Source organism: Gymnogyps californianus, chromosome 1, assembly GCF_018139145.2.
Source record: "Gymnogyps californianus isolate 813 chromosome 1, ASM1813914v2, whole genome shotgun sequence".
In the NCBI taxonomy this organism is placed as follows: Eukaryota; Metazoa; Chordata; class Aves; order Accipitriformes; family Cathartidae; genus Gymnogyps; species Gymnogyps californianus.
Window position 1 is genome coordinate 145,059,539 of NC_059471.1, and position 17,445 is coordinate 145,076,983.

General features: G+C 41.8%; 1 protein-coding gene across 6 annotated transcripts in view; it reads right to left on the reverse strand.

The window, feature by feature from the left end:
• The window catches only part of SOX5 (SRY-box transcription factor 5), a 337,014-nt gene that overhangs the window by 276,386 nt on the left and 43,183 nt on the right, over nt 1-17,445 (reverse strand). For 5 of the 6 annotated variants that reach the window (XM_050907914.1, XM_050907904.1, XM_050907878.1 and 2 more), the window contains exon 1: nt 15,736-15,790. The exons of the other annotated variant lie outside the window; for it this stretch is intronic. In XM_050907914.1, the coding sequence (XP_050763871.1) occupies nt 15,736-15,773 (38 nt within the window). In that variant the 5' untranslated portion in view covers nt 15,774-15,790. Of the gene's footprint in view, nt 1-15,735; nt 15,791-17,445 lie in introns of those variants that run through there. 6 annotated transcript variants of the gene reach the window in all.

Here is a 17,445-nt window from a genome sequence, read left to right on the forward strand (position 1 = left end):
ATGACAAGCATAGCTTCTGTTTATTCACACAACAATACTGCAAAGACAGAGGAAGAACAAACTTCCTGTGATGTTCCTACTACCCAGAGCTGCAGAGGAGCCAGTAATAAAAGCTTTGGAGGTGAAGGCAAACACTGCTCTCTGGACTTACTCAGTCCTTGTCCTCTTTTCTAAGACACCCAATAGGAGCGTCAAACTCATTTGCTGAAAACCAGACTGACACAAGGCACTTGGTGCCTGGTGAGATGCAACTTTTACCTATTAATCTCCTGAAGTGTTTTTAAAAATTAAAAAACACAATACAAGACCCACCCTTGGTGCTACATATATACCCTCCTATTCAACAGGGTTATTTTCATCTCAAAGAAAAAACATGTCATCTGTACAATAGTTCACAATTACAATGCACGTGTATTGCTTTGTTGAACTCTACCTGATAAAGGGGTCTAAAAATGTAAATCAATTTATTTCAGGCACTCACTTTGATGTTTCATACAGACAAAAATAAGGAGAGAGAAAAACAAGCTCTGATTTTCTCCCCAAACACCCCTGGAAGTGGTATATTTCCAAACAGATTAGATGGAAGTGGTATATTTCCAAATAGATTAGATGCATGAGCCAAACTATTAAAAACATTTAATTGCCCCAAAATTCTAAAAGGACACACAAGTTTTTTGTACTAGTTGACTCACATGCAATTCTTTCACACACAATTTTTTACTTCTTTACAAAAACCATGCACTCTTCCTACACATGCGTTCATCCTTTCCTCCTGCTTTCAGTGTTAAATATAACATCAGAATCTTTGAATATACAGATGTTATATAGTCTCTGAAATGTAGGAGCCAGCTTTATTCTGGAGACTCTCAAATCTGTACCTAGGGCTTCCTGGAAGGCAAAAACAGCACATAATGCTTCAAGGGACTTCCGAAGTCCTGTACTGACATGTGCGTGACCTCACTTTCCCTCATACACTGGAGCTAGACAGTCAAAGAAACTGGCAGGCTGATAGTCTGTAGCCATTTGGTACCTACATATTGTGAACCTAATTTTATTTTGGTTTATGACAATGACAGGCTGTGAAGAGAGCTGAAGTCCAACCTTTGAACCTGGTCATTCATAACCAGCTTTAATGCAAATGCAACTGTAACCTGATGGTAACACTGAACTGGGTGAAAATCATAAGGAGGAGCCACACTAGATCTACCAAGTGCATCCTCCTCTGTGAGCCATCCTCTCTCCATCTCAAGCTTTTTGTAAGTCGGATGTCTAAACTTAATGGGAAGGGTGACACAACGGAAAGAGACCAGAAAGAGACACAACTAGAATTTTAGTGGTGGAAAGAAAAGAAAGAAGAAAGAAAAAAGGGGGGGGGGGGAAGGCAGGGAGGGAGGAGAGGAAAAAAAAGAAGGGAGAGAGCAAGGGATTTGTTCATTCCTTATTAACAGCATGAGGGAACTTAGCCTTAACAGTGTAAATCAAATTAAACAGTTCAGGGACCTGGCTTGAAAGCTGCCATTTTAATAAAAAGGGGGACAATTGGCAGGTTGTTTAAAGCTGCAGCTGCACTCTCATACCCTCTGCCTCCTCCTTCTCCCAACCCTCTCTCCATACCACCAACTGCCATCTCAAATTTACCTTGCCATGCACTCACTCTGGAACTCCCTTCCAACCACAGCGGATTGGAGGAATCTACAGAAAATAAATTAACAATAAATATGACTATATTACCTAAAAGGAGGAGGAGGGGAAGCAAAGAAAATGACCAAATTGTTGACATTGGTCAAGGAGACTTTCCCCTCTAAAATTTCCAAGAACACGAGGGCCAAATAGCAAAGGTTTCATTATGAATCCACTCATAGTGTTTCTTCCAGAATTTCTTCTCACCCATCCCTAAATACAGGAGCTTATTCTTGTGCAATCATTAACGCTGAACAGCAGGTAGGGTGCTATTTCCCACTCCTGAAGAAACCCATTTTATGGCATGCAACATGAAGAACTGCTTCACTAATAAGACGGTTAAGTAACTTCAGTAGAGTTACTATGGGAAGGCATGGTGACAGTGGCTGGAGAACTGGCTTTCTTTCCATCTGGATCACCACTTAAAGGGCCTCAGAATTTTCTTAAGCTTAATAGGTTTATTGTTTTAATGTCTTACCTGTGAGAATAACAAGGCTTCCCACAAAAACGTAGAAAGCATGCCCGACTGCTTGTGGGGAGAAGGTGAAAGGAGAAGAGCTGAGGAAGCAAGAGACAGGACGGGAATACAGAGGGCTGTAAGTCTATTAGCTTGTTAGGGCTATAACTTTAATACTGCTAAGGCTTATTTCACAGGCATTTTTTTTAAAAAGTCAGATTTTTGCTGTCCGTACATTATGATTCATCTAAAACTATGCAGAAGCTTTTAAGTTTCCAGTATTATCATCATTTTATCCATAGAGATCCAACTTTATCTTTCTTTCATCATCTCGGATGTTCTCCACAAAAAGACAGACTCAGGCAAATAAGATGTAATAGATAAAAGCAGTACTTTCTCGAGACCACGTAACACAGAGAAAAGGAAATCTTTATAAAATAAGAGCGTAAATAACAATTAGTCCTTTTATTCACCCTCCTGACATCTCAGAAGCAAAAAAATCCAGCCCTACTTTTAAATGAAGAGTACATTTATTGAGAAAAGCATCCAGCAACATTATGATCTGACATAAGCAACTCTCTAGACACAGCAGCAAGGAACCTTTAGCCCTGTCCAAAGGTGTTAACAATGCAGTACTAATGTGACACGGCACTAAATGGATGGCCAAACACAGAGGCTTTGTTACATGCAGGAGGTTGCATTTTCGTCATCTTTTTCCAAACGTTCACCTAAGGGAAAATACTACCAAATCCTTTCAAAGAAGAAAAGCAAAGAAGAAACATATTTTTTCCTGCATATTTTAAGGATAAATCTAGCAAAGGCAAAGAAATCATACCTAAATTGCTAACAAAGAATGAAAGCTCCAAAGATTTTTGATTATTTGTATGGTGCATTTTCTTCTGCTTAACCTATTAAGAGTAAAATATGGACTGGTCACAGTATCAAATTAATACATACTCAAATCTTCTCCTAACTTTCAATTTTTTTTATATATTTCATGAATAGGCTTTCACCAAAGATTTTAGTCAGTCTCATTCATTCTAAACCTTTAAGCAGATGAATTGGGTCAAAATGATTGTATTATATGCCTGTAATTTATGCTATCAACTTTACTTTCCACCACTGCACCACTAAAGGAAAACTGCGGTCTTGATTTAAAGCTGTAAATTCAGATCAAATGGGAAAGTGTTAAATTCAGAAGGGCTTTTGGTCCATTAACTTCCATGCTGATTTGACACGCTCTGCAGTGCTTGGGCAACAGACTCTGCTACACAACGTATTCCGAAGCAAACAGTGCTTTGTGTCATAAACCATCTGGGGTGTCAGTTCCAAGGGCCACTCATCTAAACTCCTTCGATACACTTGGAAATGCTGAGGTGCAGAACAGAAACTTTTCTTCACTACAAAATCCCTTTTGCAAGGGTAAGGAGATGCTGCCGTTGGAGGAACGACGGAAGGCACAAAATTTTGGCTACAGCAGTTGTTTTCATTATTCCACTGAAGAAAACCATTGGATACACAAGCTTTCTAAAAACACTATGATTTTTCTAAGGTACCAATAAAAGTGATACCGTTCATAACCTGGACAGTGCTCCCTTTCATATCAGAGCCTATAGTTGCAAAGCTAAGTGCCAAGCAGATGGTTGAAATCTGTTTTGTATAAAAAGTGTGTGCGCACACGCGGTTTTTTTAGATTGAGTTCTTTGTATTCATATTCAGGTCTAGGTTCTAGCCATCAAAACACTGGCACTGAAGCAATCATTAGCAGCATTTTAGACAACTGGCAACTAAGGTATTCACAGTTCTCCACAAAATGTTCAGTTAATATCTCCCAGATGTATAATTAAGGCAAAAGATCATCTTCTTAAATTGGTATCAGTGCTTTGGATGGCCTTTCAATAGACTGCGCATGTATGTAAAAAGCTATTTTATTTATCTTCTTTTTTAAATAATGTTCTAACTTCTATTACGCTCTAATTTTTTATAGCTGCTTTTAAAAATACAGGCTTCTATGTCAGACTCTAGCCAACTACAACAGCAGCAACTTCATTCATCTTGTTTTCATCTTTCTAATAAACATCAAGAAGGAAATTCTATAAATCATTTTAACAATAAGGCTCTGTCTTTCTTATCTGATAACCATTTAGTTTATTTAATATGAAAATATAAGATAGACTATGCTGCTCTGGAGGAATCAGCTCCAGACAAGGGCAGTGAGCCCTCCAAGAATCCACTGATGAATCTGCTGCTGTTACACCAGACAACCCATGGCAAGTCACCTCAGTTGCAGGTACCTCAGTCAACTCATTTGTAACTAGGTTGTTTATTACCACAAACAGCAAAACCAGAAATGCTTACCAGCATGGGGCTCTGCTGTCTGCCTGGGGTTCTCATGGAATCTGGGAACTGGTGACAATAATTTGCCTGGTGACAAATTAACAGAGGTCGCACTTTTGACAACTGAGGTTATCAAACAAATGTATATTTGGAAGAATGCATTTTTGTGCAGCAGTCTTGCTTAAGACCTTGGTAGCCACAACTGGGAATTACGACCTTAGGAAACACACAGTTTCAAAACAAAGATGGATTTGGTGTACCGTGCCAAGTCCACTACAGCCCAGATGTTAGCCCTGGCAGAATTCAGGTACATTTTCATCACTGCCGTTCTGATAATTCTAATCTGTCAGGGATACATGGTGTTTAGGAGGAACAGATAGTTAATGTGTCTTTAAAGCACACTGACACAGAACTTCTGAAATCTACAGATTTGCAGAAGCCTGCAGAAATCTCTCCTTATGCTTTAGAAATTCTGGTGGCATTGCAACAACTGGAAGCTTGCTGCAGATTAAGGAAAGTCACGCTTCTGCTCAGTGATCTCCTTGTGAGTCACCATTTCATGCCATCTTGGTTTACTGGGGTGAAAAACATCAGCCTTTTTTATAGAGTTGAGCTGAACATTAAGTAATTAGGCCTACATTTTTAGGACCTGACACTGAACTCCAGTGCCACTGAGTCCAAACACTCAGAATGAACGGGCACTTTTTTAAAGGATGCCTTGACTTCCCCTATCACAAAATAGATCTTTGAGAACACACTGCTGAATAACTACTACTGAAACACTGTGGAACATGTCTGATTATAATCCATTATCCTGAAAGTAGTCTCCCTCTTAAAAAGCTTATCAAAGAAAATAACTTAATAGCTCAGTCATAATATTCTTAGGCTACAGAGATCAAATCCACCCAGGACTCCTTAGTTTATACCCATTTTCTCAACAGTGTGTAGTAAGAGATGCAACACAGAGACTAGATCTAAATCTACCTGCAGACCCCAGCGATTCAGCTCTATTCTTACTGGGCATAGAGTTGGAAATGAGAATAAAATACTAAAACAGGTTAGAATAACTTTTAACATGAATAAGAAAATAATTCTGCCCTTTTAATAAGCTTGTATAATTCCCTTCATTTTGGATCTCTGTCACACATTTAAAAAACAGATGTCAAATATGTGGGTAAGAATCACAATGCATTCTGTGTTCTGCAACATGGTTTTTACTTTTCAGCTAGTTGGTTTACTCACTGTGCCTACATTGCTGCTTTCAGTAGAGTCTGTTCCTCACATTAATACTCTCCACGTGAAGAATTTTTTCCTGGACTCCCCTAGTGCCTGGTCCTTAGGTTATAAAACGTATGACAGCTCTTGTACATATGGATGAAGATGTTAATTGTTCTCCAGAATGAAACCTTTACCTGACCGTTCGTAGCGCACACTGCCTCTCAATTTACTGCTTAAACACTGCGGGTGCTGCTACCTAACTCTAGTTCTCCGAACTTGCCTCCAGGTAGGGAGTTCATTTAGAAGCATGCTCAGATAATTGGAGGGGCTACAGACAGTATTCCCTCCCAGCCCTAACCGATGCGGCTGGGGCTGTAAATATTTCTTTACTTTATATTATTAATTATACTCCAAAGTTCCTCTTTTACATATTTAAGTAATTTGAATATTATAGTTCATCTTGCTAGAATGAGACCTTTAGAAATTATAATTGGACAGACAGAAGTCTGTAATTTGCAGTTCTTAGGATCTCAAGAAGGAAAAGGAAGGTCTTGAGGTTAAAAAACAGGACTAGCAGTCAGTAACTCTACTTTTTATATCCACCTATGCAAATGATTTTGTGACACCATCCCTCAGTTTTCTCATCTATAGGTTGAGGCTAATCTTGCTTCTCCATCTAAAGAGCACAGAAATCTTCATGATTTGTACATTAATGCTTTCCAAATGCTCTGAATTCCTAATCAAAAGACTTTCTAGGAAGTATGAATCTATTATTAATATTATCAGTACTTCTAACAGTAAAGCAACTTCTACATAAATATGTGTAGAAAATATATATAGAGAGAATACACATGCACATACATTGCTCAATTTATAAACTCTAAAGCATGGCTTCAGGACTGAAATCTCATTCATGAACCAAGCTAGGGATCTCTTACCTACTCTCCGTTTCTGAATTTTCCCCATACAAAGACACATTGATATTAGTCTAAGCTCTAAGCACAAAGGCTGCTCTGTGGAATGGAAAGAAACCTCCTTTTTTGTGTTTGTACAGTGACGAGCATAATGGGGTCCTGATTCAGGATGCTTGCACTCTACAAAAACACACTAAATCAATGACACTAATACACATGCAGATTATCTATAAGAGAGATGCATGGCATACTTGAGAGTGGCACAGTATTTTTCCCATACTTTGCATGGTATTTCATGCAAACACCATAGCCTAATATGGTTTTAATTTCAGAGTTTAGGCAAGAACAGCGAAAGTGAGCAGAACTTACAAAACATAAGCAAAGAATGAGAGCCTTCCACCGAGAAATTCTGCCAAATTCTAATCTCAGTTGCAAAACCAGAATCAACTTGATGTGCATACGGCTTCGACAAAGATGAGAATCAATAGCCTTCTTTACAACACGCTGACCATAAATATCTACTTAAATCTCCAAAACCCATGAGCAAAAGACAAACCAAAGGCTGAACCTGAAGAGAGAGATGTATGTTCTACGTCCCTGTGATTTTCAAACTCAAAAGTCTGGATATTTTTAACAGACATGGAAAAGAAACCTATTTGGCTTTACTCAGCAACTGCAGAAGGAAACTGTACCAAAAGAATAACGTTGCATGTTCTGTTTTCATTTGATTTCATTTAGCCTTTCAGTTCTATTTCAGTTTTGTTTCATTTAGCCTATTTTTTTTTAAATAATCATCATGTTTTGGTGATTCACATTTCACACCAGCACAGGAACAAGTCATGTAAATACAACACAACAAAATGACCCAGTTTGTTAATAGACATGCCAAACGGGTAAGAACATCCTTCCCTCCGCCCTTACCAACCATCACCTTCCCACACATCTCATTTCTATCCAAAAAAGCCTCTGCCCCAGTGAGGCCACAGCATCGAAATTTAGGGAGAAAACTCTATGAATAGAAACTTGACTAAACCTTTGGAGAAAATGTTTTCAGTCTTGTTTTACAAAGTGAATGTAACGAGGCCGCTAAGGGAATTTCTCTGAAAACAGAAGACCTCTACAGTCGAATACAGCATGGGCAGAACTACAGCAAGCCAATGCTCCCTCCCGGCACAAAGCTCTGCTGAAGTGCCTCAACCCTAACTCAGGCAGGCCACCCCAAAAGGTGAGAGGACACCGGACACTTCACGCCCTTCATTAAACATTCTCTCTCTTGAAACAAGGAATACCTCAAAACTACAAAAATTGTACGCAGAGATGCACTTTGGTCTTTCAGACTGTGATGAATTTTAGCTGCATCACACTCTATTAAAGCCCAGTCTATTTAGGATTCCCAACAAAGTGAAGATAACACAACTTAATGCAACCCAGTAAACGGACATACCAAACTACAGAGAACAAACATGAACGCGTCTGTACGTATGGGTACGCATACTCGAGATTTTTTTAGGCTCACTGTTTTAATTGGCAAAAAAAGTCTGGTGAAATCTTTTCACGTAACTATGGTAAAAAAGGAATAACAAAATTAAAAATTGTTTGGAACCACTAACATTTTCCTTACTCTTGGTCTTATGCTATTTATTGAGTTGGCAATGGCAAGTAACTCCACCTCACTGTCAGATACATTATCTTTGCCCATGCCCAACCTGCGAGATGAATGAATGAAACACGGGGCATTTTTTCACTCCCACATTCTTAAAAAAGCAAGCTGAGCACCAAAGAAACCAAGAGGATGACAAACTGTATGGGTTTCTCTTTACGTAAACTACATTCCTAGGTCTTTTTTCTCTAGAGCTACAGAAGTTCATGAAGAACATTAGATGTAGACAATGGTCTTAACTATGCAAGGATAGCACATACCCACACACACAGCTCCTCACCACTAAAAAGAACTCTGATTATTCAGACAAGAAAATTAAATTTCTATTCACTCTGCTTATATATTTGCCCCCCCAAAGTAACAGAATTATGTTAAGATTAGTAAGACAGAAACAAATATGTAGTAATAAAACTATAATACAACCACACAGAAAAATTAGCACTAAGGTAGCATTTTATGACATATTTAGATCAAATACCATGCAGACATCCACATCCTAGGACAAAAACAAAACACAATGAAGACAGTCTATATGAACTTAGAAAACACAAAAGCAGAAATACATAGTAAAACAAACCAAAATAAAATTATTATAGATCTCAAAGAGCAGTTGCCGATACGAATTTCCATACCTGATCTTTCAAAAAAGTATAAAAAGGAAATCTGGAATACCAAACATAAATTTTAAACATAGCAAATATAATTACAACTTGAGAACTGAGAAAAGTTACCTGACTAATCCCACAATATTTTTAAGGGAAACAAGGTCAAAGCCATTTCAAACTTTCAAGGCAAGCCCCAACCTTTTTCTCATTTTCACTTCAACTCTCAGAGTTCTAAAAGTCAAAAATAATATCATGTTGATTTTTTTTTTCTTAAACAAGGTGACAAAAGGACAAGTTGAAGAGAAGTGCCATGCCAGATCAAAAATAAGGGGTAGGAAAATGTTTGCAAATTTCTTTCAAAAAAACCAAACAACCCACCCCACCCCCCAATACCATGGGCAGCACCTCTAACACTCCTGAACTTCATATTAACATCTGATGATTCTAGCAACCAGAATTCAACCCACGTCTTTCTCTTTCCTTCTTTTCCTGTTTTAAAATAAAATAAATAAATTTTCCACCTATCCTAAAAAAGATAGACACCTTCTCTGAATTACCACTGCATCTCTCACAATTTCCATTCACTCCTTACATTCTTTTCAAGTACCATGGCCCCTGCAAGCAGTGCTCACCAAAATTCTTCCAAAATCTTGTCTAAATTTGCTCTCTCCCAACAACTGCCGCGCGCAGAACTTCACACTGTCACAAGGACATGTGGGCTCAGGAGCAACTTCTAGAGACTCCTGGCTTCTCAGGCTGGCAAAGGCTGGGCTCGGCGCGGAGGTGGCAAGCGGCGTCTCTCGAGTGGAGGCTGCGGCACGCAGGGCTCCCCGCTGCCCCCCTGGCGGCCACTGGCCGCAGGCAGAGCCCGGCCCCAGGTGAGGCGCAAGCCACTTGGACCAAGTCAGCCCCTCGGTAGGGTGTGGGAGAGGTGGGATGCGTGGCAGACCGCAGGCTAGCATCATAACCCGCAGCAAAGGCATGGGTGAAAACTTTATGGCCGCTGACGGCGGCGGGGTTTCGCCAGGGGGTCTGCGGGAGGAGACGTGAAAGGTACAAACGCCGTAAATCCCCGTCAGGTACAGCGCGCGCAATTGCTCGCCCTCGCCCGCTGCCCAAAGCCGAAAGCTCAAGAGAAAAACGCAAACCATTTCAAAAGTTTGAGAAGGAAGTTCTGGTTTAGATAATACAATAATGTGACAAGGATTTGCTTAACTTGCAGCATAGTTTTTAACATACTCAAATACAACATAATTTTACCTTTCGTAGGAGTACAGGAGGCTTCACACATTTTCCAAGTGAGATAAAAATCCACATATACTTTAAAAGGGAAAAGCGCTTTGCTTCTAAGGATGCTGCTTGTTAAACAAACTCCTTGCCATCAGCAGAGACGTACTACACCTATTGATTAATTGCTGTGAGCGCTTCTCTTCTCTTGACTACAGTAGCAGAATTCACAGGCATTGAATATTTCCAGTGTATATAGGCACAACATGACAACATGTTTTTCCCCCTCCACTTACAAGTTAGTTATGCTATAACCATGCCTGAGCAAGAAATTAATAAAAAAAAAAAAAAAAAAAAATAGAAAGCCAAGAGAATGTCAAACTGACTTCTGCAAGAGTTGTGAAGGCAGAGGTATCTGACACGCAAACATGAAGGTATACTATTAACATTAAGAGTTTTTTTTTAAGTATAGTATGAAAAGCATGCAAAGAAACTATAAATCTACCTTGGGAGGAGATACTCTTTTTCTTGTATAAATATTGTAAAAGTGTATTTTATACAGCTACAGATATATCACATTACACAGACACGTATGCCTATCCTATCGGGGAGCTTCACATTTAAGTAACTCAACCAGATACTACATGCCTCCTAAATGATAAAGCCATAAATGCTCGTTAAAAGCTCCCTGAGAAGTAGTAAATATTTTGTAAACTAGTTATATATTTAAGATCTCTGGACAGCAAGAGAAGGAAAAACAATTCCTCTCCTATCTAAAGGTACCAATCAAACACACTATGCACATAAACATCGCAAGATGCTTGGTGGGAGAGTGTGTGTATGTGTTTGTGTGTGTTTTAATTAACTCCTTGAATGCATATGATGAGCCAGCCACCCAGAATTAGTAATGCCAAACTCCCGATTTGATTCAAATGCAATGAATACAACAGTCGAATTGTGCGGGCTGGTGTGTCACTCATCAGCTCTCTCATTTGGGCTTTTGCCTTCCAAGTCTAGTTCACAATTTCAGCGACTGGTAAATTATTGAGATGTTCATTAAAATCCATAATCTGTAACAGTCAACTTCTTCCTCACTAAGCATAAGCACAACAAATGAAATTAGCACACACAGGACATTAATGAGTAGTCTGCAAATGCATTAATTCCTTCAGCCTTATCTCAGAGAAATAAAATGGTGTTAATTTTTGTCACTGCAAAAAAACAGTATCTGAAACTTTTAACTGGCACTGTATTTATTCTTCAGATCCCAGACCCCTAGACCCACAAACGTAAGCAATAAAGTCCTTTTCTCAAAACATCTCAGTAGAAGGTAAAAGCTATTCAGCCCAATATTAAAGAAATCTCATTGTTTTCTTTTAAATGAAGGAACAATCACTCTTACTTCTACAGGTAGATTTTAGGAGAGTGGGACGTCATTCTGAGCAAGCCGGTTAATAGAAAGGTATTATTCTTTCTCCAAAATTCTCAGCAAATGCAGCAGCAGAAGAAAGCTTTTAGGGTAACTTTAGCTAAGAAAAGCACTTAGGAATACGCAAAGTTTCCTTTTAGGAAAATGATTTCTCCATTTGACAGTGTTGGTACAACCCCAAAATAAATTCAGTGGGAGTCTGAAATGACTCGTGCAGTGCAGCAGTGAAGCAGCTAAGTATATTTTTTTCCTCCCAGCAGAGGCTTGCTTTACATCCTTGAGCCTTTCCTTTCTACTAGCTATTCACAAGCACAGACAACATTTCGAGTGCACAGAACTGGTGACTGTAAATGTTAAACTTGTTCTACTGTCCCCATCCCCACTGCTCCCATCCACGCCTTTTGTCTTTTCTAGCTCTTCCTTTTTTCCTATGGAAGCACTAATCCATCCTTCTTTCTTCCACAAACACTGTATATCTCTTTACCTTGAATTGGCGTGTTAAAAATTAAAAAAAAAAAAAAAAAAAAATTAAAAAAAGAAAAGAATGAAAAAGAGAAAGAGAAAGGATGTCACTCTGTCTGGATGCCTAGCGTAGCCTCTCTCTCAGTCTACAGAGAAATGTAAATATGCAGTAATTAATTTGGGTTTAAGAACATTCCATACACTAGGGACATTGTTAAGCAGTCACTTTATCTATTTTTCATTTATCAGATTTTATTAAGACATTAAAACTTTATGTCGAGCATTTCTGAGATTTTATCATTCTGTAAATTTCACTGCTGTCCGCGATGGTTCTGGCTGCATTATCTCTACCTTTTTCTCAATGAAGTAAACTTTCTTTCTATTGTGACCATACTTGTTATATTTAAGTATAATGACCCGTCTTTTAAAAAAAAAAAAAAAAAAAAAAAAGGAGAGAGAGAGAAGAAAAAAAAAGAAAAACCAAACAAAAGTTATTCTTTTCGAGACCTTTAAAGCCAATTCAGAGTGCCACAGGTACATCACAAAGTACAGCCCAGAAGTTATCCTTTCCCTGTGTAACAAACAGAGCAGATTCCAGTTATAATTTCTTCCTACAACATTTCTGCAAACATCCCCCTCAGCGTATGCATTCTGATGCTCCTCTCAATCAAGCAGCTGAACCGCCACAAACAGAAATAAAGATGTGCAAGTAACTTCTCAGGAAAGGATGAAAGCCCTCACATTTTTGGTATGGTAATTAATTATACATGCTAATTCACAAAACCTACTGCAATTTACTAGTGATGCTGAATGAATTAATGAATGTTTATTCGTCTGACACTGAGGATCATTTTCATTCCAAGTGTGTATCGTAAAAGCCCCCTGATAACGGCCACAGACACACAAGAGAAGCCCCTTGATTGAGATCCCTTCAGTTGGGGTGACTGAAAGTTTCCGAACTGTTTGCAGTCTACCAGGATACACTGAAACATCACGGGAAAGACGACAGGGAAAGAAGAATAACCTCCTGAGATATATACAGACGTTCCGAGATCTGAACTGCAAACAACTTTGCCTGATAAATCTTTACCTCCTTGTAATTTGCTATTCAAGTTTAAAAGGGAATAGTGGGAGATGGATAGTAATAACAAAACTGAAGTCGGTCATGCAGATACGACATGCTGGACCCCAGCGACTGCAGAAACGTGCTCCAAGAACTGTGTTTGCTGAGAATCTGAGAAAATAACCTGTCATAAATGTCTAAAAAACAATCATCTATGCATCGTGCATATATACACACGTGAACTCTATGAGCATGTGTATGTCTGAGGGTCTGTGCATCTCTGTGTAAGAGAAAGTGTGTCCTCTTAGCTGTTTTCTGATAAATACACATATATTACATGGACAGTATCTACTCTGTGTATGTGTGTGTAACTGTAGTCAAACACACACAATGTAAACAAATGGTAATGATTAACAGAGATATTGGTTTGTATTACCAATTTCAACTGCAGAAGGAAAATTGTTAAAAAAAAAAAAAATTAAAAAATTATATGTCCCGATGTTCGTTTTTATTGCTTCCCATTTCTACTGCTTGCTATTATCTGCATAGCAAAAGGAGAGCAGTGTATTGATTATTTAACTAGAATGTTTACAAGAGCAAAGCTGGGATCTCTGAAAATGAAATGTATGCTGGGGGGGAGGGTAGAGAAGCTCATTCTATTTCTAAGGAAGATATTTTGTCCAAAATTATTTGTTTATATATAACATTTATATAAATATATATTTACAATGCAGAGAGACTTCAGATTAAAAAAAAGTCCCCCAACAGGAAAATGAAAGGACTTCATTCTGCTTCACAGAGTTTACAAGTATTCTGTTCATCACAAAGTTCAAAGAATAATTGAAATCGCTTGCTTATAAATGTATATGTATAATCTTAGTGAAGCATATGAAATCCTTGAATCTATTAATTGTATGAACAAGACAAATGCATGATCATGATGCTAGATCAGATTCGACACCAGAAACAGTAACAGTTTCTTCAGGTAGTTGAACTAAGTTAATACAATGCACGTGAACAAAACCAATTTTGTTCTATTATTGTAATGGTAACAAACCAAAGAAAAACGCCAAGTATTCCAAGTAAGTCTGCAAAATTAATTGTATTAAAGACAACCTTGGAGCAGTGCAACCATGCCAATTCCACTTTCTAGTAAGGAAGTGTTCTAGTTGCAGAACGAGGATTGAAAGCGTTAAAATAGTTCTTTTCTGCGTTTTCCAATTTTATTTTTCTCCAATCTTTTAATTCAAGCGTTCTTTCCTGTCCTTTCTCTGCATGCGTGTTCCTCAGCCCACTTAAAATGTTTTTATCTTGCTTCTTTTCTATGCCTTTACTATCAAATTCAGTAGGTTTGAACGATGAACAGCTTGACTTAGCATATTTTTAACCAGCTGGTCTAGCACCTAGCTTGTATTGCATAGTCAGATACAACCAAATGTTTATACAGGAGGTAGCTTTCACGAAGATGAGAAAAACCTAAGTAACGCGCATCCTGGCGTTCTTTTATTTACCGCTTAGAAATGAAAGTTTGGATTGTTTACTGCAGCCGCACAAGGGACTACTAATAACCTTTAAAAATGAAGCCAGAGGGAAGGGATGCGGGATCATCAATGGACGTGTGTACAAGCGCCTGAGAAAACGCTTCAAAACCTCTTAGGAGTGCCAGATCATATGAAATAAGGACTAAACTCTCAGAGGTCACAAGCCATCGCCAGTGACAGCAAAAACTTAATTCCAGGCAGTGAAGGCTCCTGCTTTGGGCAGGGGGAGACGGGCATGTCTACGTCATACCCAAACCCCGCTCGTCATACCCAAACCCCGCTCTTGACACTCCGTGAGAGAGGCGACGGCCAAAACTTGGAGACAAGAGTTTCACTTTTTTTCTTACACCCCCCCCCCCCCCCCCCCCGAGCAGAAGGATGTTCTCCTGACGGAGGGCCGGGATGTTAACTTGCCTAAAAATAATCGCTCCTGCTAGATCAACAAAAGGTCATGTGCTCGGCGGAGCGCCTTCCCAAGTTTGACGGGAGCGTGAGGCTGGAAGTTGAGCCCCTCGCCTCGCCCGCCACCAGGCATCCTCTGTCGCCCGGGGAGCCCCCGGGCAGGGGCGGGGAGGTGCTGCCCAGGAAGGCACCTCGCTCGGTGTGCCTCGGCGGGCCGGTTCGGGCAGGGGAGGCTGGGCTGGAGGAGGGCACGGCAGCCTCCGAGGCAACGGAACAAAGCTGCGCGCCGCGGGCGCACCGCCGGGGCGGCCGGGCGAGGGGCTCGGCGGCGCCCGCCGCGGGCGCGGGGCTCCCCCGCCCCGCCCCCACCCCACGCCGGGCTAACTGACACGCCGTTTCAATAGCCAAGGTAACGCTCGGAGGGGGACGGGACACACACACACACGCACACACACACACACACCGGGGGGGAAGCATCTCCCCGGCCTGCCGCCAAGCGCCGGAGTTGCGCGCCCGTCCCCGTGTGTCTGTGCGAGCCCGCACCGCGGGCAGCCGATCCGCGCACACGCGCGCAAACACGCGTGCTCGTATAAATAATAATAATAAAAAAACCCCACACAACAACAAACAAACCACAAAACAGAACAAAAAAAAGGGGGGGGAAGACACACACACACCCCACACCCCCCCCCCCTCAACGCAAAAGGCAGCGGCCCCCCCGCCCCAACAACTCGACTCACCTTTCAAACTCCTGAGGTAAATCAGGGTCAGTTAGCATGCTGGAAAAGCACAATTTCCCTTTGTCACAGCAGCCACCTATGGTCGCCTCCAACTGAACCTGTCAAGTGAGTCCAAACCTTCTAAACCGATTGATTTTCTCTCTCTCTCCCTCTCCCTCCCTCCCTCCCTCTCCCTCCCTCCCGGCTCGCTCGCTCTGAGCTAGGACTCCTTGACCAGTCTCTTAAAGGGGCAGCGCGCCTCGCAGCAGGCTGCTCGCACAGCTCCCCCCACAGCGGTGCGGCGCGGCGCGGCTGCGAGGCACTGGGCAACCTCAGGGTGCCTGTCCTTTCCTTTTCATTCTGCTCGCCCGCCGCCGCGAAACGGGAAAAGTCAACTCGTTCAATGTCCTAAAAACCGGAGGGGGGGGGGGGAATAAATGGCGGGGGGGGGGGGGAAGCCCGACAATCCACCGAAACCGGCAAACCAGGAGCAAATCCCCTGCGCTGAGGAAGATCAGTGGAGAAAGAAGATAAAACAAGAGCAGACTGATTAAATTGAAACAGTTATCAACTCTCTCGGAGTTGAAATAGGGGAGAAAAGATTAGACACATAAAAATGTTACCAAAGGCATTTGTGCTCCGAAGAATTTTCATTCCTTTCTCTCCCCCCTCCCTCTCCGCTCTCTCGCTTTCTCTCTCCCTCTTTCTCTCTCTTTGGGGAGGGGAGAAAAAAAAAAAAACACACCCCGCACAACAATCAGGCATTGTTCTGAGGGAAGAAAAGCAACTTTGACAGATTGAAATATAGCAGAGGCCCCTTCAAGGAAACCTGTAAACAACTTGTCACTCACTCTGTCGGTCTCACTGTTAGCTCTTGCTTTCCACAAAGTGCTGCGAACCGTCCTGGCAACAAACCCAAAGTTTCCTCAGCTCCAAACTCCATCAAACAGCCCTGTTGTGTGCAAGGGAAAAGGTAGCCACATGCCAAAACAGCGGGCGCGCACACACACACACACACACACACACATACACGCACGCACAAACAACAACAAAAATAAACTTTCCGTTCGTCTGCTAGGGCTTTTCTTGTTTTCTTTTTTACCCCCCCTTTCCCCCCCGCCCCCGGGCGAGCAAGAGGAGTCCCTCCGCGGTGGATCTCTCTAATTTCCCCTGCCCAGACAGCCCCTGATAACAAGGTGGACGAAGCGCGGCTGCAGAGCCCCTCGGCTGGCTGGCGGAGCGCAGCCTCCGCGGCACTTCCAATTATCTAGATAAAAATCTGGCAGGCGAGGAAGGCAATCAGGTAATGGACCTTTGACACGCGGGGGCGGAGGCGCGGGCAGCATCCGCGCGGGCCGGGCAGCGCCGGCAGCCGCCGCGGGGCCGGCCCCGCATCCCCGGCCCCGCATCCCGGGGACGCCCGCCGTCCGCCACCCGCTCCGCTCCGCTCCGGCGGGGAGGGCTGCACCGCCCGAGCCCGCCCCGGCGGGGAGACGGGGGCAGCGGCCGGGAGAACGCCGCGGGGAAATTCCCGTCCAAGCCCCGGGGATTAGCCGGGGGCTACTCTGGAAGCGGAGCGCACAATGCCTCAATAGTCTGCACGGCCCGTGTCCAGCCTGGCACTGAGCTCCCGGGGCGGCGGGGGGGGGAAGAGGAAAAAAAACGGGTCTCCCTGTTCTTTAGCACACACATGCACACACACCCACACACAACCACATATCTATACTCCAT